At 51.9% G+C, this 22677-nt stretch overlaps 1 protein-coding gene across 1 annotated transcript in view; it reads right to left on the bottom strand.

Moving 5' to 3' along the window:
• Window positions 1–22677, bottom strand: part of Cdh23 (cadherin related 23) — a 379482-nt gene that overhangs the window by 320248 nt on the left and 36557 nt on the right. The window contains exon 3 of the mRNA XM_052744906.1: window positions 20761–20838. Coding sequence (XP_052600866.1) covers window positions 20761–20838 — 78 coding nt within the window. The remainder of the gene's footprint in view (window positions 1–20760; window positions 20839–22677) is intronic.

The raw sequence follows: 22677 nt of genomic DNA, 5'->3' as shown, positions 1-22677 counted from the left end.
GAGAAACACAGTCAAGATGCGCATAACCAAGATAGAGAACCTGCCCCCAGACTCCTGCCTATAGGACCCTCCTGCTGTGGGATGGTCTGTATGTCAAATGTGTTGCTGATTGGTCAATAAATAAATCACTGATTGGTCAGTGGCCAGGCAGGAAGTATAGGTGGGACAAGGAGGAGAATTGAGAGAACAGAAAGCTGGGTGAGAGGAGACACTGCCAGCCGCCATGATGACAAGCCGCATGTGAAGATGCCGGTAAGCCACGAGCCATGTGGCTAGGTATAGATTAATGAAAATGGATTAATTTAAGCTGTAAGAACAGTTAGCAAGAAGCCTGCCACAGCCATACAGTTTGTAACCAATATAAGTCTCTGTGTTTACTTGATCGGGTTTGAGCGGCTTGGGACTGGCGGGTGAGAGAGATTTGTCCTGACTGTGGGCCAGGCAGGAAAACTCTAGCAACACCCTCCAGAATGGAAAACAGGAGTTTTGGGGACCAGCCCCTTCTATGCTGCCCTCGCTGACAAGGAAGCCACAGAAAGGGCCACAGAAAGACAGTAGGGTTCCAGGGGCACTGAGTGAGTGCTGTGTGCACAGGACCATATGTACACATGGATGTGCCACGTGCACCATATGTACACGTGGATGTGCCACGTGCATGGGTCTCTGTATCCTCATGTATGTACATGTATAGCCAGCTCTCAGGCTTTTCTCCATCCCGGCCATTCTAAGGAAGCCTCAAGTTTGACTTTAAAGTACCATAGCTGCAGGAGCAGGTGGTGGTCTGGGCTTCACCCCAGAGCTAAGGGAGCAAGGGCCAGAGTGACCTGTGGGACTTGTTCTATCCCGCTGTTTTTGCTGAGAAGGAAGGAATAAGGTCTAACCCCATCTCACACACATCGCCAGGCAGGAAAGGGAGCTCACCTATCACTGAGACAGGACACAGGGCCTAGCAGGACCCAAGCAAAGAGAAACTGATGGGCTTCGGAATTGGGGACCGGGTGTGAGGTGTTGCTGGATGTGCAGGGTGACCTCTAGCTCAGTTCATTCATCTGCAAAAGGAGGTGACGACAGCAGCCCCAAAGGCTGACGATATCTCTTCTAAGCTTTGTTAAGCATGTCAAATTTCCACTCTGGCCCTGGGCATAGATCTCCTTCCTCTCCCAGTTCACAGCAGAGGAAGGCCAAGCCCAGAGAGGCTAAGTTCCTAGACTAAGGACACACTGGAGGTAGGTGGCAGAGACAGTCTTTGAGCCCCAGCAGTCAGCAAACATGCTGTAACTACTAGGCTGCACGACCTCCCTCCCTACCATCACAGGTATTGGGGGACTCACTGAAGTACAGTCTAGGCTTCACCAGCAGTGGTTCTGAATGCGGGCTCTTCAGGCCAATAGCATCAACATCACCCAGACCACAGTAGAAATGTACACCCCCACGTCCCATCGCACACCTGCTAAAACTGAACTCCCCAAATCCCAGGGATGGGACCTAGCAATCTGTTCTGAGCAGATTTCTTTAAGGTCTAACAACCACAGGATTCACCTACAGATTTGCTGTGGCTCAAGTTCACACCATTTTGTTTGCACACTTACCATGCTGAGAGCCTAGGCAAGTGTTTATCACAGCCCAGGTCCCACTCACCCTCCACTCTTAGCTCTGGGAACTCCAAAGGCGCTTAGACCTGTCTGCCGTGTGCCTGGCCCCTACTCATGACCCCTTTGAGAATCTGGTGCCTGTGACCTATAAGTGAGGATCAACCCCTTAGAGCTGGCCTTTTCCTCCCTCCGACTTCTGCCTCATAAACAGCAGCCTCCAAGGTGGTGTGCAGTCCTGAGGGTATGTGCACTCATGTGTATACACACACACACGCACACACGTCCATGTGCAGCCTTACCAGGCAAAGGTACTTCATGTGGCTCTCTGAAAACATAGAGAAGCGCAGCCTGGGATAAAGGAGAGGTCACACCATTTGATTGGACACAACTCGGGGGACGGAGGTATGCTTGGAAGCAGAACACTACTTTGCAAAGACACATTAGCACATACATCAATGGGGACACACATGTGTGCATGCACAAGGCGGGGGAGGTGCTTCATCCTCAAGGGGCAGCTGTGAGAGGTGAGTGGAAGCCGGCCCTCTGGTCTTCCCACTCCAACCCACTGGCTTTGCTTCCATCTACCAACATAGCCAAACCAGCTGACCGGCAGGGCTAGGTGACGTGTCCAAGCTACCACCTCCTGTTCCATTTGCTCCTCCACCCTCAGGAGGGAAATGATGACTTTCAGGGAGGCGTTTTTTCTTTTTTCCCCCCTTTTTGTGTTTTTTTTTTCCTCTCCCCTCGCTCAGCACCCGGCACTAATTTATGACTATTTTTCCAACTGCACTGAAGTGCGAGGGTAATGGCTTTCAGCGGCTTGCTTCCTCCGCCTGTCACTCACAGTGGCTACCTGACAAGACTACAGACAATGTTCCCATCACAGCCCCTGCCTTTCCCGGGGCCGCGGAGAATTCAGAGTGGCCGTGGGGAGAGTTATTTCCTTCCTGGACGGAACAGCAGGTAAACAGCTGTAAAAATTCACAAGCAGCAGGACTGCCTTGGGCCGAGGGCGAGCACCTTGCCCACCGCTACCCTGCACCACAGGCTGGGGGTCTGAGGTTCCTGTCATGGCCTGCCTCCAGGCCATCTGTCCCCATCACCCGGGCTACTCGGCCTCTCAGCGTTGTCTAGATTGTGTTGCCTCTTGCCATGCCAGGAGCAGAAAATGTTCTTTGTCTTTAGGGCCAGAGGGAGGCGTCTCGGGCTCAGAGAATGGTAGCCAGAGCCTGAGTGTTCCTGCGAAGGTCAACGGTCCCCCAGATGGGTGACTCTGGCATGCTGCCAAGTTTCAGGCTCTTATTTCAAAACCAGACACTCCATGCCCAAGTGTCCGTGGTAATGGAAACACTGTGTGTACACTGTCGGACAGAGTCGCCACAGGACCCGAGTGGTGACCGGGAACTTGAAAGGTGGCCAATGGAAACAAGAAAGTGAATTTTCTGGGTTTTTTTTTTTTATTTCACTGTGATCAATTTGCTTATAAATAAGCACATGTGGCCAGCAGCTAACTGCTTGCTGTAGTTTAGATCAGGAACTTTCCCCAAAGGTACATGTGTTAAGAGGCTTGGCTCCCAGCATGCAGGGCTATTAGGAAGTGTGGAAACTTTGAGAAGTCATTACAAGGATGTGCCCTCATGGGAAATATGGAACCCCGAGCTCTTTCTTCTTCCCTGTTACTCTCTGGCCATGAGATGAGCCTGTTCAGTCCAACATATGCTTCCCACGGTGGCATGCTGCCTCGCCACAGGCCACAGGGGCAACTGACCATGGAGTGGAAGTGCCCAGGCTGTTGTCAAAATAAACCTGTGTTTGGAGTTGGAGAGATGGCTCAGTAGTTAAGGACATTGGCAGCTCTTCCAGAGGACCTGGGTTTGGTTCCCAGCACCTACCTACACGCCATCTCACAACCTTTAGTGACTCAAGTTCCAGGGATTCTGATGCCTTCTTCTGGCTTCCAAGGATACTGCATGCACATAGTACACAGACATGTGCAGGCAAAACACACACACATACACACACACACACACACACACACAAAGTACATAAAATTTTAAAATAAATCTGTTTTCACACGATGTGATTATCCGAGGTATCCTTGCAGTAGGGAGAGTTGATCGGCAGACTGCAATGTCACACTGTCCCCGTGTACTCAAAGTATCTCATGTCAACAACACGAAGACCAGCTCTGGAAGCCACATGCACAGGGGTCATGAAGGGTGGGTGAGAAGAGAAACACAAAGGCTTAGTACCTACACAGTGGTGATGGCTAGTATTGATGTCAACATTACAGGATCTAGTATCACCTAGGAGACAAACCTCTGGGCATGCCTGCATGGAGTCTCTAGACTGGGTTCATTAAAGTGGTACCACTCACCCTTAATGTGTGTGGTACCATCCAATGGGCTGAGATCCCTCACTGAATAGAAAGGATAAAATTAGCTGAGCATTGTCCGTTTCCCACCCTTCACACCCCCCCCACCCCCACCCCCCCAACCCCCACCCCCCACCCCCCCCCACCCCCCCCACCCACCCCCCCTGCCTCTTTGCTTTCTGACTGTGGATACAATGTAATGAGCTGCCTTGGGCTCCTGCCATCGTGCCTTCCTGCCCGGATGGACTGTATCTCTTCAAACCGTGAGCCAGTATAAACTCTCCCTTAAGTTGCTTTGGTCAGACATTTTATTGCAACAAGAAGTAACTAATACAGTACCCTCCATAATGGCAGCTCCTGTTAACTCTACAGGACACAGGAGGACTGGAGGAAGGGGGATTTGAATTCAGGAGTGTTAGAATACAAGGGGACTTTAGGTGACTCCTTTTCCTGTTTTTTGTTTTTTCATTTTAACAGGCAAGAGGAGCTAGCTGCCACCAGTGAGGGACTCATGAGCACACGTGGACAACAGTGAGTCACTTCCCCATGAGAGAGGCCTGTTGCCCTGCAATACCAAAGTCTCTGCTCTTTCTATCCCCAAGCACTGGGTCCACTCAGTACCACCCCGAGGCAGCCTTTGGGTTTTGTTTTGTTTTGTTTTTCAAGACATGGTTTCTCTAATAGCTCTGGCTGTATTGGAACTCACTTTGTTGACCAGGCTGGCCTCAAACTTGGAGAACCACCTACCTGTCTCTGCTTCCTGAATGCTGAGATTAAAGGTGTGTATCACCACTGCCCAGCCAGGGGAGCCTTTGGAAGGCTCTGGCACAGCAGGTCTAGGACAGAATTGCTTTTAGATGTGACTAGTTCTCATCAAAGACATCAAGGGGTCTCCAGAGCCTGAGCACCCAGACAAAATAGCACGTCTAGTGGGACTATGAGCATCTGGCCATCTAGGTCCCTGTTGTCTACACAGGTAGGCTGCCCCAGACTTCAGTGTTGTTTCCACAGTTCTGTGACCACAGCAGGTCCATTGCTCCTCACCTCCTCACAGAGACATAAATACCCACCTGATGGGTTAGTGATCTGTGGATGACAGATCACAGCTTTGAACGAAGGGACAGAGAGTGGGAGGTTGGCAGGCCCAATTCAGGCAAAACAGGCCCGCTACCACTAAGATACATTTGGCCTTCGGGTTCCTCATTTGCAGACACCCTGGGGCTTCACCCTTCCTGCCACTTGGTCAGGGTAGTCTGTATCCAAATCAATGGCTGAGGAAAGAGGCAGGAGAGAGGGAGGTGAGAGCAGCCCCCTTTACCCTGCACTAACATACACTCCACCCTCTCAGCCACACACACAGATGCTAAGAAGGGAGCCTGCCCGGGTGAGAAGGGCAGAGCAGCAGGGAGTAGCCCTGTCCCCACCATTCCTTTAATGAGCATAGAGTTAGGCAGAATATTATTTCAGGAGAGGAAAAGGTGTCATTTTCTGCCAGGAAGTGGGTGGGGGCGGGGAAGCTAAGATTTAGAAGCCTTGACGGTGTGCCAAGATCAGTGCTGGGCATGTGTCGTATGTCATGTGTCACCGTCCATATGTCAGCACCGTGAATGAGGGCACCAGGCTGAGGCAGCGGTAAGCCCCCTTGGGGGTCCTAGGCAGTCTGTCTTTCCTATACAGCTCCTGATCTAACTTCAGAATGTGCTATTTCTCAAACAGACCTCGATATTTACATTCGGGGGCTGAGAGGCAATGCCACTCTGCTGCCGGATTTCTCCAGCCCACCGTGCGGATGCACTACGTTAAAAGTGTGAGCATAGCTTCCGACAGAGCCGTTTTCATGGAGTCAATGGTGAGCACCTTCATTCTCTTAATCTTTGGGGGGGGGGGTGGGAGCTGTTCACCCTGAGATCCTAGCTCTCTGGGGTCAAAGGCCCTGTCTAGAAGAGCGAGCACACACACACACACACACACACACACACACACACACACACACACACCAGGCTATGTGAGGGAAGACTTGGCACTATTGCCGTCTTCATGGCTTCTGGTCTGTAGCAATGCTCTACCTAACGGGAGGCGACATCCCCAGCTCGGACCGAGACAACTATCCCAACCACCCAGCACATCACATGCATTATTTCATCACAACATCATCACACTTTGTGAACTACACACAACAACCCCAGTGTACAGTCGAGAAGACTGAGACTCTGAAAGCAAAGTTACTACTCCTTTGGGGAACAGCCAGGCTTAAGCCCTTCCTCTGTAGCCCATGGCTGAATGCACCACAGAGCGCTTAGCCAGGAGCTGTGGCCATGGTGTGGCTATAGACTCAGAGGATGAAGTTCCCCAGCTTCAGAAGCCACCACCCCCTCTACGACATCCCACTTTCACACAATCCACAGATTCCTTGGGACTCCCTTGGTGACAGGTGTCAGTGGGGGCGCCTGAAGAAGGAAGCGGCTCTCTGCACCTTAATTGACTATAAATTGCCCCCGTGTGTTTAATGAAGGCTGTCAGGAGTGATTATGGACTGCAGTGTGACCACTCTGTAAACACACGAGGCGAGGCTGGGGGGAGTGGGGCTAGCCATCATAGAATCGTCTCTCCAGCATCCTTCTTCACTGACACACCTGGTACCTGGGAGGGACTCCAGCTGAGGTAAGTGAGCAATCTGTGTCCCAAGCAGGAGGCCTGCAAGACTGCAAGACAGGCAGACAGGCCCCAGGGATCCCATACCATGCTCTAAGGCAATGGTTCTCAACCTTCCTAATGCTGTGACCCATTAATACAGCTCTTCATGTTGTGGTGACCCCCCCAACCATAAAATTATTTTCACTGCTACTTCATAACTGTAATTGTGCTACCATTGTGAATCACAATGTAAATATCTGTGTTTTCTGATGGTCTTAGGTGACCCCTGTGAAAGGGTCATCTGACCCCCAAAGGGGTCGCCACCCATCGGTTGAGAACCGCTGCTCTAAGGGGCAAATGCTGCCCAGGGTTGAGAGTCACCCTGGTTGGTCAAGGCAAGACTGTGCCACTCAAGGGAGCAGCATGGCCAACACAGTCATCCCAGGCCAGGGTCTGCACCCCCTCCACACAACAGCAGCATTAGCTAAGAATGTGCTGGAAACAGAGATTCTCAGACCCACCCAGACCTTCTAAGTCAAAAACGAGGAGCTAGGACTGACGTCTCTACAGCCAAGAAGTGGGAAGAGAAGGTTTTAAGTCTACTCTAGTGTCCGGCCTACTGGGCATAGGCAAGGCATGCAGTGACAGAAGCCTGCTGTGCCTAGATTATAAGATGGGGAAACTGAGGCAGCCTTCCCAGGGCCACACAACGAGAAAGAAACTACTATACACTTCAGACTCGAGCCCTCGTTCTGGGGTCAGACTGCCGGATTCCCCCTAAGGCCGGCAGGTAGTCTTCTCAGGCTCTCTCTGGACCACAGGATGGGGATCAGCTCTGTCAGAAATGCCACAAGAGTGGCTTTCAGCCCCAGACCACATTCTGTCCTATGATGAGGCACAGGAAAAAGTAGAGGTCATGGTGGGGACTTAGGCTGCCACAGATGGCAGAAGGCTGGTTCAATCCCAGCACCACACCCCCGAGGTCTCTGCCTCTATCTCACCGTGAGGAGCCCCAGCACCTCTACCACACTCCTGTGTCTGCCGGCCATTCCCTTTCCACACATCTCATCCTCAGAAGAGTCCGCTAGCAAAAGGCTGTGGCAGGCCGGATGAGTGTGTACTTGGGTTTGGACAGATTCTGACGTCATTGCTCACAGCACCAGCCCCACTATGGGCCATGCCCATTTCTGTTCACAGGAACATAGGGCAGGGAAGGAAGCCATGCATGCTTAGCATTTGCTGCTACAAACCCTGCCCACAAAGAAATCACAACTCTCTCTTCTCCACCTATAACTGGACAGTCCCCTAAAATGCAGTGGGCTGTTGGGGGTGGGTGTTTAGGAACCGTGGCTGATTGGAGAATGTAGTCAGGTGACCCTGGTTGAGCTGGCCTTCTTCCCCTGCCTCACGCCATTGTGTATCATCTCCCCAACAGGATCCCAAGTCCCTGCATATTGGAATCTCTGGTCTTCCAAGGAGTTCACCAACCTGCAGAGGTGGCAGCCTTAGCAATGAGGTTGGGCTACCCAGGATGGACAGTATCAGAAATCACAAATGTATCTGCAGGCTCTGGCCTGCTCACTCGGTGGCAGCCAGAGGCCAGAGGCCACAGTTGCCTTACCTTACATTTGGGACAGTATGATGAGGAATGGAGCTAGGAGAAGAGCAGCTGGACTGGGGTAGCTATCACACTGTAAGGAAGCTAGAAGCAGCTTGTTGCCCCAGGTCGTACAAGCAGGGTACACAGGCCTCATTGGTTCTGCCTTCCGGAGACCACGGTAGACAGATGTTCCCTGTCTGTCAGGCCCGAGTTACCCACAGCGCCGTTTCTCCCAAGAGCTCACAGAGGCATAGCAGAGTAGTCCCAATGCCGAACAACGCCCCCTCTCCATCTCATTCAACAGCACATGCATCTTGAATTACCGTCCAAGGGCTAACCCCATTGTCAAAGGGGATCGACTTCATCCACGGCACATGGTCCAGCTGCTCATCAGCTCAGAGAAGGAAGCCTAGGCAGTATTGGGACATGAAGCATGTCTCTCCATCTACCGAGGGCAGAGGGGACCAAGACTTGAGGCCCTGTCCCCTCTGTCTGCTGTGGCATGAAGGTGAGTAAGGAAGAGGCCGTAGCTGGGAGCAGAGTGAGCGCCTTGATCCAAGAAAGCTGGGACATCTTTCATGCCCACTCTAACCTCCACCAAGGGCTGCAGAGAGCTGGCCACACAGGGAAGAGCAGGCCTGTGTTGAGCTAGGTCACTCCCTGACTTGTGTAATCGACAAGCACTCTAGCCTCAGGTTCCTTATCTACAACGTAGGCTACCTAGCCACCTCTTCCATAGGGTGTAGTCAGGACAGAATGTGCAAGGTATGACAAAGGTTCCTAGCACAGAGGTTGGACACGGTCTGGGAGGGAGAAGGGAGGTGACATCTATCCCCAGGAAAGGCAGGCCACAAGGACCGGGCATCACCAAGGTCAGCAGAGCAGATGCCAGGATGGGCCTCTGTCTGTGGGTCTACACAGCTGTCGTGTGAAGAGGGACTCTGGGGGCGCTGTGAACTGTGGAGCAAAGGGCAGGGGTCACAGGTGAGGAGGGATGAGCTGGGGTGAGTCTCGCTGCTGGGGGAGACACAAAACTGTCCCCTCACTGCAACGGACACAAGTTGACAGGCAGTTGTTTCGAGGGCTTTCCTGCTCTTGTGAGGAGCCTCCAGGCCTCTTCCAACCAGGCAGGGAAAATGTCCCTTGTAAGAATCATGCATGAAGCCAAACCAGAGGGCTCTGGCCTCAGCGATCATTCCTACCCACAGCTGACTCACCATTTGGAAAAGAACTGGCCAACAACAACGATGGCAGTAATAATGGGTGTTGCTATTACTCCATATAGGTCCTCCCTATATGCCAAAGCCTTCCAGAGATCCAGAAGGAGACACAGTGGACTCATGACCCATGTTTTCTAATAGAGTAAACTGAGTCAGAGAGAAGTTAAATGGCTGGTGGTACAGTCCATCTTTGCTAAAGATGCAGTGTGGAGGAGGGGGTCTCTGAAAGACAAATTTCCCCGTTAAAACGGCACCCACTTAATACAGAAATTTCATCACCAAAGCTCTATCTTAAGTTCGCTGTGAACTTGTCCAAGCAAGTGAGACCCTTCCCATTTCCAGATTGGGAAACTGAGGCTCAGAGAGGGTGAGGATCTTGTTTGTGGTCACACAGCTAATAAGAAATGGAGCTGGGGTTCGAACTCAGGCCCTGAGCCTCCACTTCTGGGTCTTGGTATACAGTGCTCAGGTCTGGAAGGAGAAGAGGGGCAGAGGCACCAGGTAAAGACGTTTGGGGGCAGCTTTCCTGGGCACTGGCCTGCTCCTGGTCCAGGCCTGACGGTCAGGCACACATCTCTGGAGGCTCATAAAGCACAGTAGGGACGAGAGCAGTAAAGACAAGTTCAAAGTCGGCTCTGCCTGCCTGGGTCTCGGCCGCCAGCTGGAGAGTTCCAGCCCCTGTAAATTATACCTCTGCCAGCTCCCCGGAGCCCGAGTGTTCCCGGCCCTCTGCAAGCTCAGCGCAATCTCACCGACAGCCAGGCTTGTCTCCAGCCCTTGCTCCCAAAGAGAGACCCAAGAGCCTGTAACCTAACAAACCTCCTCTCCCCTGGGCCATTATGCAGGAGTGTGGCTGGCTCTGAGGAGTGTTGCCAACAAGGACACACATCTTCCAAAGGTCCGAAGGCCTCATGGCCCAGGAAGCAGAAGTCCCTAAGTTCACATTGCTGCATGGACAGAGTCAGCGTGGAAGGTCTGTGCAAGGCTCTCTCTCCCCGGGGGGGGGGGGGGGGTGGCCCTACACTTACTCAGCCACTGAGTCTCATTCCAGGGTGACAGGCTCAGAAATGATCCTGCCAATCCTGCTGGGCAGCAGAGAGGGAAGTAGAACCCCAACTCTGGCAATTAGATGAGAGGCTGTGGGCACCTAACAGGTTTCCACATCTGTTAGAGGAACCTCAATAGCATGGGCTCCCGTCACTCTTGGTGAGGTCGTGCAGGCCACCTAGCTCTGGGACCCAAGTCCTAAACGGTCACTGCAGTTACTTTTCTGTTTGAATCACAACAGCCCAGGTCTCCCCTCTAACCCCCGACTGGCCCTGCTGGTGACCAGCCTGTCTGCAGTATCCCTCTCCTGTGGCTTCAGCTGGCCAGGCCCCAACAAGCCCTCCTTGACACCTCTGAGACACTCTCTCTGACCCTGAGCCCCTGGATAAATTCCCCCCTTCTCAGGGTATTAGCATCACTCTGAAGCTCTGGGCTCCCTGGAGTGAGCTGGTCACTTATTATGGGGTAAGGAACTTCTATCCTTGAAGCCAGGGATCCTTAAAAGCCAAGACCCATAGGCAGAATCTAAGAGTGGTGGTTTAAGTGCACCGGCCCCGGGGGCTCTGGTGATATCAGGGTCAAGTCCAACTCCATCCGGCACAAGTCATGTGACCTTGTGCATGCTAACTTCTCTGAGCCTCTGCCTCTTCATCTACAAATTAGGGGGTATGAGTCCGACACCCTAGGCTTGCTATACAAAGCCGATGGAGCACTATATTTCTAGACAAAGCCACGTGTAATAAGAGATAGCTAGCATTCCCCCAGTCATCTGTGATCTGTGTCCCTCGCCCCCACCCCCCAGCACAGCCTGGCACAGGTGTTGAGTGTGTGCCATTCACAGCCTGTCCACACGACAGGTGGCCATCATCGTTATCATTAGCGTTATTACGGCTGCCTCCTAAACACCTGCCCCTTCCCTTCTCCCTCCCCCTCCCCATGTATCAGTGGGCAGTGCACAGCCATGGTGGCCACCAGCTCCAGGGGTGCTGGTCTAGAGCCTGTTAGGAGTAGCTGCACCCTCCAGATCCCTGTGAGGCCAGTGATCTTGTCCCATACCTCTGTGGGAGCTCTGTGCTGCCCTGGGGAAAAGGAAGGTCGTAGGAGTGACTGGCCTTCCCTCAGGTTCTGCCACTCACTCTTACCTCCAAAGGAAGAGGAACATCCTCCAAGGGGTCAAAAGATCCCAGGAACTGGGCTCCTGGGTTTCAAGATCTGGTCACCTGTACAGATAGGACATCACCTTCTTCCTCCCTTACTGCCAACCACAATAGCCTATAGGTGACCCCAACTACCTCTGCTCAAGCACTCAGCCCCCAAGGCAGGGCAGCAATGGCTTTGAAGCCCTTTTTGAGGACTACAAGTCCCAAGCCAAGCTAATTCTGCAGCCCAGGACATTGCCAATCCCCCAGACATAGTTCTCTACATTGGCAGGGCAGGCTGCAACCACCAGTGACTCGAAGGAACCTGGGGCAAGCTCTATCCTCATCTGCCTCCTCCTCCATTCTTGAAATGTGACTGTTTGATCAGAACGATGATTTCCAAAGTGCCCTAAGGAGGCTCTAATAAGGGTGGGCCCTATCAACCTATGGTCCATGGATAGCTATGAATGTAGCCCAACATGACATTGCAAATGTACTAAAAACATTCTAAGATTTATTTTTGTGTTTTTTTTTTCTTGTTTGTAACTCAATTGTGCCATTCTTGAGTGTGAACCTTGGAGATGACAGTGAGAAATCTCTGCTGGGAGTTCACCAGGGCCTCTGGGGTTAGAGTAGACACACAGTATAGGCTGGTAGTACCACTGTCTGCCCCTGGCCTGAACATCCATCAAAGACCATTATTCTTCTAAATATCTAGTCTAACAGATGTTAGACTGGATATTTTCTCTCCCTTCCTATCTATTCCCCCTGACTAGCTAGCTCACTCCCTTGGGACAGGGATATATGTCTGTCTGTTGTGAACCTCAGAGCTTGGAACAACACCTAAAAAAATAGAAGATATTCAAGGAAAAGTCTGCTGAATGAATATACAGTGTGTGTGTGTGTGTGTGTGTGTGTGTGTGTGTGTGTGTGTACAGATATCCAAAAGGCTCCCAGGCAAGAGTCAATTTGCCCAAATATTACCACAGCTAAAACACAAATTTAAGATAAATCATATTGCCTGCAGGAAAAGAGGGAATGTTCCTTTACTGGGCAAGCTGGTAAAATGTAAACACACTTTATCGTTAACAGCATCATAGCAATGTTATGTTCCTGTTTTCCATAATTGTATCATATTTGTGCAAGATGTTAATGGCAAGAGAAACCGGATGATGGGAACTGAGCTTTTCCAGCAGCTCTTCTCTATGCTTAATATAATGGCAAAATAAAAAGTTAAAAAAAAAATCCAGCCGTGGTGCTATATGCCTGTAATCCCAGCACTTGGGAAACAGAATCAGGTGGAGCTCTGTGAGTTCAAGGCCAGCCTGGCCTACATAGTGAGTTGCAGGCCAGCCAGAGCTATATAGTGAGACCTTGTCTCAAAAAGTGAAAAATAAAAAATAAAATAAAATTACAGCTATTGGCCTAAGATGGTGTTCCCATCACTGGGGTTGATGGTCCACTGATGATAACAATGTGATCTTCGGGTATCCCAAGACCACATACCAATGTGATATACAGCGGTCCTCTGAAACCAGACATGGTGACTCAAATCTGTAAGCCCAGCACTCTGGAGGTTGAAGCAAGAGGACTGCTGTAAGCTCAAGAGCAGCCTGAGTTTCTTATGTCTTATATAAAACCCAAAAATAAACAAACAAACAAATAAATAAATAAATAAAATGTTCCCGTCTCTCTATGTGGTCTAATCTCCACTGTTACTTTGGCTCTACCCCTCCACCCCCACCCCCACCCCCACCCCCACAGCATTGGCTTGGCCAATGGTATGGGGCTCCCTGGGCCATGAGTGGTGAGATAATCCATTGTGATGGTTCTGCCCAATTAGATTGTCCAGTCCCTGTCCAGACTAGGTCTGGGGGCTGCTGTCAATCTTGAGAGGCCTGGAAATCTCCTGTGACATGGACAGTCAGAGCGGCTTCCTGTATGGTGCCCACAAAGAACCTCATACACAACGGTGTCCAGACCTCACTTTCCCCATCTGTAGAGTGGGACTGTGTTGACTGAGATATCTGAGACCACGAGGTTTCCTAGTGGCTGTACCCAGCAGGACTGCGTAAGAGGTTGATTGGACCACGGGCCTGGGTACCAGGTGTTTGTAAGGGTCTACACTTGACTGTAACTAGCAAGGAGGAGGTCTTTTGCCCCACCCCTTGGCATTGTTACAAGTAGACCTTTGAAATAAAGCTCTGGGCTGGTGGATAAGGATCCAGGCTCACTCGAGTTTATCCTGTGTTTCTCTCCCCTCTATTTCTTTTTTTTGGGGGAGGGGGCGGGTTTCAAGACAGGGTTTCTCTGTAGCTTTGGAGTCTGTCCTGGAACTCACTCTGTAGACCAGGCTGGCTTCAAACTCACAGAGATCCACCTGCCTCTGCCTCCTGAGTGCTGGGATTACAGATGTGCGCCACCACTGCCCGGCTCTCCCCTCTATTTCTAACTAAATCTCTTATCCCTTATTCCTCAAGAGTCCCTGGGGTTAAATAATGGTGGGGGGTGGTCTCCCACACTGAAGCAATGATTACAGAACTGTCCCTGTAAGGGCTCCTGGGTTCACAGTGGGCCCTCTGAGGAGCCCTCAGGTTGGGTGAGGGTGAACTTAAGAAATCCAGGCTCTTAGTCCCCAACATAGGTGAACCCCTAACCTTCGTATCATCAAGGATGCTGACCTCTCTCTCCATCCTGCCGACCCTAGTCTTCTGATGGCTGTCACCCCTAGGGTCTCCACCTCTGTGCTGTCAGCAGGCAGCTGGAGCCACATACAGCACATGCCTCTCAGATGTCAGGACCCGGCAGCCCCTCGCATCTATATCCCTGCCGCTCTGGCAGTTTGTGCAGCAATCCTCACTGAGAGAGTCCACAGCCCCACTAAGGCCCGTGTCAGTCCTCAGGAACTGTCTGGGGCAGGAAAAAGAAATAATGGTCTCCCTGTGGCTGCCCTCCCTCTCCTGAGAGATGTTTGTCTGCTCCGCAGGGGAGGAGGTCCAGCAAGGAGGGAGAGACCCTTCACACTACTGGGGTTGAGCCTAGACCTAAAGGCCTGTACTTGTCCCAGAATACTCTCTCACCGCACAGGCTCATTCTGCACTGTTCTGTGTCCCAGCTCATATTCTGGTCCCTCCATTCCAGCCAGCCAGCCCCATCACCCGCCTCCTCTCCTACCACTCCCTGGGAGATGTCAAGAGTGGCAGGCAGGCGTAAGCTCCTCCGTGTGTAAGACCGCTGCAGTGGGGTCTGCCCACCTGAAAATTGCTTTCCCCAGGTCCAGACAAAACAGCTGGGCATTGATGGAGTTTGCAGAAAAATTAATCAGTGCCAACTGGCAGCAGTACCAGGAGCCGCCTGGGCCCGCTCCATCCTAATGCCTCCCGAGCTCCCACCTTAATGGCTCCTGACAAGACTAATTTCCTCGTGCAGGTGATTAGCGTGGGCATTATCACCTTCGCTGTGACTCAAGACACTTTGGGGGTGCTAAGGGTCTGCCTGGGAAAGTCAGCTCCCCGTGAATCCACCCTAGTGACAAATGGAGGGATGGGGAGCCGAGGGAAAAGAGCCGGCCAGATGCTCAATAGTCATTCATCTGCTCACTCATCCATCCTCTCACTTACAGGCATCCCCCCCGACCCACTCTGAGCCGGGCCTCTCACTTTGGGGGGAAGGCTCATGGTATGCGGCTGCAAAGCAGAGATAACAGGCCATCTGGGGGGAGGGGGGCCGGTGCTTGTGGTGAATCCATGGGGGGTCACACATCTGAAGTGCTTAACAAGAGCCTGCAGGAGGCCAGGAGTCAATAAACCTCAGCAAATGTCACCGCTCCACAATCTCGTACCATACCTAAATACTAAAATGGTCATTAATCGTCACGCGGATATTAATAAAATTAATATGTAAACATTAATAACCCTGTCAGGGGTTATACACAAAGAGCAGGGACAGAAGCTACTAGGTGCTGAACAGAGCCAATAACAAGGCTGACAAGGGTGAGATGGGGGAGGCTAGGGTCCTCGGGGACCGGTGACCTGGGAGGAAAGCAGGAATTCACCAGGCAGGGAACGGAACCAGCGTTTGAGCTGAGGAATGGTCTCTATCAAAGCTCAGGAATAGGGCAGATTATGCCGTTCTGGGTTCCGAGCTGCTGGATATAGCCAAAGAGCAGGTGTCTGTGGGGAGAGGGGAAGTGGGCTGTGACATACAATTTTACTCCTTCCTTGAGAAGCTTTGGGCTGTGGGCATTTATAGGATGGAGACATCATGCACTCCAGGGCCTGAGGTCTAAAGGAGGCAGCCCATACATACGGCTCCACTCCCTCTCGACCCCACCAGGAGCTGGGTAGGCTGGATCTTTCCAAGCCTAGCTAGATCCTTCCCTGGGCTAGCTAGGCGTGCTCTATGTCCCAAGGGTTTCCAGCAAATATGCTCCATGCAGCTCCAACAGGCAGCTGTAATGATAAAAAAATCACCATCTCTACATGGCGTGGATCAGGCCATTCAAACGCACAGGCACGTTTAGCGTCTGTGCCATCTGGGGGAAGGCTCTCTTGGGCCCACTCTCCAAACCACTGTCTCTACTATCACTGTGAACACCTCCCTCCTGACGTACACAGTCAGGGAAGCTATGGCCTGAGGCTCTGTGAGGGAGCCAGTCACAGTCACTGCCTTGGAAGACTCTCACACTGGCTTGAAGATACCAGGCATTCCCTAAGCCATTTCAAGTTCCAGACATATGCGATGCCCAGGGCTAGAGTCTGGGAACATTGAGTTAGCCCTGTCCACCTGGAAGCATCCATAATCTAAGACAGGAGAGAAATAAACAACAATGCTTGTCACGGAGAGGGTAACTAGGCACAAGAGAAAGCCTGCCACTCTGCCTGAAGGGACCCAGGCAGGGGACCAAGACTAGACAATAAACCATGAGAAAGTAGATATGAAAAGTGACGCAAGAGCTGAGTCTCTCAGGCTCTTCAATGTGGAGGGGTGGAGCTGATGCATAGGAACCAGCAGAGATGATGCATAGGAACCCTGGGAAGATGGGACAGGATTCCCAAAGACAAAGAATTAGCCACAAATTCAGCAACCTAGAGGGTGATGGTGATCCTTATTTTGTTCTTTGAGCAAAGGTCCTGATATATAGCCCAAAACTGGCCTTGCATTCACAATCCTCCTGCCTCAGCTTCCCAAGGACTAGGGTGTGCCAAGTACCTATGCCACCAGACTCAGCTCATAGTTGATCTTTGCTCCATCCGTATGGGAGTATCTAGGGCAGACTTTTAAGGCGAGCTGGAGCCAGTAGTCATCTCATGCTACAGATACCCGATGTCTGTTCACGGCCCACAGTCAGTCCCGGGTGCATGTAATGTTCACCCGCCTGACCAGAAATGGAGCCATAGATCTGTCCTTGCCCCCAATCCCTCTGCCCAGGCCCTGCTACCCGAGACTGATGTTCACATCTACAGCAGGACCCAAGCAGACAAGGAAATGCCATGGGAAATAGGGCTGTGTGGACAGGTCAGAGCAAGGCTGATCTACTTAATGACTTCATTTTGGCTCCTGTCTTCTCTGGCCCGGAGATGGTCTTCGAAAAGACGATCAGGCAGAAGGAATGAGAGCCCAGAGTGGCAGATAGCAATAGCACGTGGCCGCCACACTCTGCCCTCCCACCCCACTCCCCTGCCACCTGCCACTGGAAATTGAGGCCAGAGGATGAAACACAGGGCAAGCAGCAGGCCAATCTCCAACCCTGGAGAGAGCGTTATCAGAAAGTACACAGTGAAAGAACCCTTTGCCAAGCCCTACCTCTGATACCCTAAAGGGAGGTTTGTTGTGTTTCTTTTTTTTTTTTAATGAATTGATACATAGACACACTTAGGGCAAAGCCTTGAGACTCAGTATGTGTGGCTGTTACAAAACAAGGTCTACCTAGGTCATGTACATTCCATTATCATTGTTTTGGTTTTTGTTTTGTTTTGTTTTGTTTCAATGCTCCAGCAGATAGAATTAGGCCAGTGGGCAAGAGTTCTGGGGAGGCGGGTTTCATATCAATATTTGGAAGGGAATTTTGTTCCTGAATTCTTCCATGGAGGAATCTTGTGGGATCGAAAGTCCCATCACCAGGGGTCTAAGCCAAAGCCACATAGCCAAGCCCAGAAGCACACAGCCCCACTGCCCCTAGCTCTGGCAGTGGGTGAGCTGACATTCAGCCTGGCTTAGACTCTGGCATTGTCCGGCACACCAGAGCCAGCCTCTCTGTGTGTATTGCAGTCTCTTGCAAGCCTCTGGCTGGCAGGCAGCCCCAGTCACCATTGCTGGGCCATACAGAGCTTTGCCTCCAGGGATATGACATTCTAGGTATGGAAGCAAAGCTTTGGGGTTAGTGATGTTTCACGTGAATTCATTCCCAATCAGCCCCGTGATAGTCCATCACCCATTTTCAGACTGGCATACAGATTGAGAAAGGAGGTGTAGCTGGAGGCAATCAGACCTCAAAGTCAAGTCCCTAGAAGGCAAGGGCCAGGCCACATCCATGGGAGGCCACACCTACCCTGTGAACAGCCAGAGCCATGTGAGTGCCAAAATTCCACAGGAGACTCCAGGCCTGGACTCATCAGAGGTCCTAGAAACAGGCACAGCCAGACTACATCCTACCAGGCCCAACTTTCCAATATCTTCTCACTGACAAGATAAGAAATAGAGAACCAGAGGAGTGTGGCTCTGTGCCCAAGGTCAGAGTTAAGGACCAAAATCTTGGCTTCTGACTTCCAGGTTAAGGCCCCTGTTGTCTGGATCCTTAAGCAAAAGAAAAAGGAAAAGCCAGAAAGTTGCTGGGCCCCTTCCCAAGAGAGAGTGGCAGAGCTGTCCCTGAGCTCCCCAGAGCCAGGATCAATCCCACAGCACTAGACAGCCATCTCCGCTGTGGCTGCCCAGGGCAGCCTTCACCCGTCTCCAGTGCTTGGAAGTGGCTCCCAGGAGCCGATCGATGCTGGCATTTGCAGAAGACAAGCCAGGCCTGCAGCCAAAGGTAACAGGAACTGGGCCGGCTGGACAGGTCCTGGTGGACCTCCAGCCTAGGACTTCTCACAACCGGCGCTGGCCAAGTAGCGCCCACTCTGCCCACTGTCATCGTCCTTGCACAGTGGGCCTCTGGGCATGCCAAATGAACATGGCCCTGCAGAGTGACAGGCAGGACGCAGCCAGCCCTGTTCCCTCGGCAGGTCCCTTTACCTTTTCCAGGCAGCACCAGCATCAGTCAGTAGCTGACCACCCCTCAGCTTCTGCAGTCAATTGTGTCTACGCATACCCTCCACCACAGAGGACCGCCCACCACAGGTGAGGTAACATGAGCAGGTTCAGAAGCCAGCCATGGAAACAGAACGTGAAGGCAAGGGAGGGACCTCCCTCCCACTTCTGCCCCACCTCCTATCATCGCCCTGGGGAACACACCAGACAGTCACTCAGTCCCGGTCACCCAGGGCCCTGATTTCTTCACCCATCTGCCTGACACCCCTCTGTGGCCACAGCACTCAGGGCTGGCACAGAGGCAACCGTCCAGGTAGACACAAGGAGAAACAACAAGAATAGAAAGGAACAGAAGTCCTAAGGGTGAGCCACACCGCAGGCCACATGCGTATTCGCTGCCACGTGTGTCCAGTCTGTAGTGCCCGGTCCCCACGTGGCTGCATGCAACCAAGGACAGCCATAAATGTGGCTCAACGCAAAAGTGTAAAACTTCCTTAAAGCATTGACAGATTCTTTTTGCCATTCTTGTTTGTCTTTGGTTTTGTTTGTATGACTCAACCACGTGGTTCTGAAGCATGAGCTTTATAGACGACGAGGTCACTTCGCAATGTCAAAAGCTTGGACGTGCCGGGACTACACACACGTTCTAGAGTCTACAGTGTTTTGCTCATACCAGCCTATGCTGGCTAGTTTTACATCAATTTGACACAAGCTAAAGTCATCTAAGAGCAGGGAACCTCAATTAAGAAAATGCCTTCATTCCAGACCAGGCTGTAGGAAAGCCTGTAGGGCATTTTCTTGATTAGTGATTGATGGGGGAGGACCCAGCCCATTGTGGGTGGTGCCATCCCTGGGCTGGTGGTCCTGGGTTCTATAAGAAAGCAGACTGAACAAGCCATGGGGAGCAAGCCAGCAAGCAGCACCCCTCCATGGTCTCTGTATCAGCTCCTGCCACCACATCCCTGCCCTGTGTGAGTTTCTGTCCTGACTTCTTTCGGTGATGGATTATGGATGTGGACGTGTGAGCCAAATAAACCCTTTCCTCCACAAGCTGCTTTGGTCATGGTGTTTCATCACAGCGTTAGTGACCCAGACTAAGACCCTGCCCATACAAGAACTGCGTGAGGGACACGCCCCAGGGACAAACCCTCAAAACAACACAAACGTGTGGCAAATCCAAAGACTGCACACTTCTCCACCAAGCCCTGAGGAAAGCAAGCAATTCAGCGGGACCCTCGAGGGACCCATAGATAATACCCCCTGCACTGTGAAAGGAGGCTAAGCCTTCGGTAGCCATCGGCATGGCTACAGATGAGTACCCACAACCCAACCTCATTTTCTGACGAGCTTCGGGGTTCCTGGAGCAGAGCTGGGACCTTGGAGCTGTCGGCACAGACCTCAAGCTACTGTTGTTAGAGCCACACCAGGAAGCCAGACACAACAGCCCTGTGATGAGGTAACTGGATCGGGGTCCAGGAAGGGCCCTGGATACTCAGAGTCACCTACGTCTAATGGCAAAACCCAGCAAGCTCCTTTCCGGAAATTATGTCATCACAGAAAATTACAGAGGGCCAGAAAACAAAGACACCTGCTGTCATCTTCAAGTACCCACGAAGGCTTGGAACGGAACAGACATGAGCAGGATAAAACTAGTCCCAAATGGGAAAGCAGCCGTGGGGGCAGTGATCGACCACGTTGTTTAGAATACCCCTCAGATTGAACGGGTCACCATGAGGGGTCGTGAGGGTCCTGTCCCCCCTGGCATCCAAACAAGAGGCAGGCAGATGAACACCATAGGGAGATTCCAATGCAGGCTGGAGGCGGTCTCCACCTCTAAGATCCCTTCCACTTACTAAAGGTCCATCACCGCATGCTACCCACACTCCCACCAGTCCAGGTCCCAACTCACCCACAGGTGTGTCCTCGCTGATCAGCAGGTACGTGTCAAAGAAGTGATTGGTGAAGAACGGTAGTCGGTTCACCTGGCCTGCAAGTCAGAGGACAAGTGCGTCAGCCTGGTGACACCCCCGCCAGCTTTATGTATCCTACAAGGTGACACAGAGTGGCCTGCAGTGGCACTGAACGTGGGCCGCATCAACTTCCCAAGGCGGTCAGCCAGGCCACAGGTGGCTGGTGAGCACTGGCCCCAGCATGAAATGCAAACAAGACTTTTTTTTTTTTTTTTGGTTTTTGGAGACAGGGTTTCTCTGTGTAGCTTTGCGCCTTTCCTGGAACTCACTTGGCAGTCCAGGCTGGCCTCGAACTCACAGAGATCCACCTGCCTCTGCCTCCCGAGTGCTGGGATTAAAGGCGTGAGCCACCACCGCCCGGCCTTTTTTTTTTTTTTGGTTTTTGGAGACAGGGTTTCTCTGTGTAGCTTTGCGCCTTTCCTGGAACTCACTTGGCAGTCCAGGCTGGCCACAAACAAGACTTTTAAGGCTTTGACCCTCCCCCCACAAAATGTGTGGGTACCAACTTGGCTAACCTTTTATATTGATGACACATTGAACCATTATTTGGGACATCTTAGATAAAGTAGAAGATATTATTAAAATGAATTTCCCCGTTTCTTCTTACTTTTCTAATATGGCTCCGGCAAATCTCAAGCTCACACCCGTGGGCTATGGTGGATTCCCACCATGGCTTGAGGTAGAACTTCCATGGACTCTGGAAGGTCATGGGCATGGCTGCTCGTGGTCACCCTGGCACCCATAGCGGGGCCTGGTGCTTAAAAAGCCTCCAGAGCATGTTGGTTGTGGGAAGAATAACAGTAATGACAGTGGTGGCGGTCACTACCTCTGGAACTGCTTCTCTGTGTCATCCACTCAAATCCCCTCAATCCAGTAACAAAGGAGGCTCACAGGAGTAGCCAAGGCTATACGGCACCCAGACATCAAAGCTTGTCCTGTTAACTATAGGGCACTCTGACAGCATCGTGTGCGGTGGGGGCTGGGAAGAGCCACGTGACATGTGCTCGGACTGGGGGGACTTCACCACAAAGCCCCTGGCAAGCCTCCCCCATGGCTGGCTTCTCCAGTTCTCCATTCCCTTTTGGGGGCTTCGATCGGCAGAGGGGACATTTACCCCTCAGTTACTGAAAACGGGGGGGGGGGGGGGACCAGGTCAGTTTCCGTGGGGCTTGTACAGGGAGCTTCGGGGCCCTGGAAAGGACAGGGACAGCTCTCCCACTCTCTTTTCTACTGACCTGGGCTCCCTTAAACTCATGCCAGGCTCCCACAGGGTGAGAAGCTGGAGTAAGGGAGGGAACTGGGGGCATGAAGGAGCATGGTATCTCTTCTTCCTCCTGCTTAGACAGTCAGACTATGCTTGTTTCTGGTCGTCAGAAATTCTGGCCTCACCCTTCCTGGCCAGCACTGCTGGTTTTTCCTCCTCACTTGCTAAATTTCATGATTCACCTCATTTTCGCGTCTCTTCTTCCAGGAAGCCCTCCCTGATCCACCTCAGATGTGCATAGGTACCTGCACACATGTCCACCATCACGGCAGCAGTCTTGGGAAGAGCTGATAAAATGGCACCCCACCATCTTTGAAACCTCCTTGTCTCCCATCTAGGCACAAGGCTTCCTGTGCCTCAGTTTACTTGTGTGCAAAATGGTAATAACAACAGGACTTACTACACAGCTAACCTGGGGACCCGATGAGATTACATACATAAGGCGCTCAGCGCCATGCCTGACATACAGCAAGCACTTCATAAGTGGTAGCTACTATTAATCCTGGCATGAATAAAAGGGCTGTTCAGACCTGCTGCAGACCTTGGGTTTTTGACATAATGAAGTAGAGGACCTTGGGCACCCCAAGAATGC

This window comes from Peromyscus californicus, unplaced genomic scaffold (genome assembly GCF_007827085.1).
Source record: "Peromyscus californicus insignis strain IS unplaced genomic scaffold, ASM782708v3 Scaffold_19__1_contigs__length_69161282, whole genome shotgun sequence".
Taxonomy (NCBI): Eukaryota; Metazoa; Chordata; class Mammalia; order Rodentia; family Cricetidae; genus Peromyscus; species Peromyscus californicus.
This window is presented reverse-complemented; position numbering and strand designations above follow the sequence as displayed.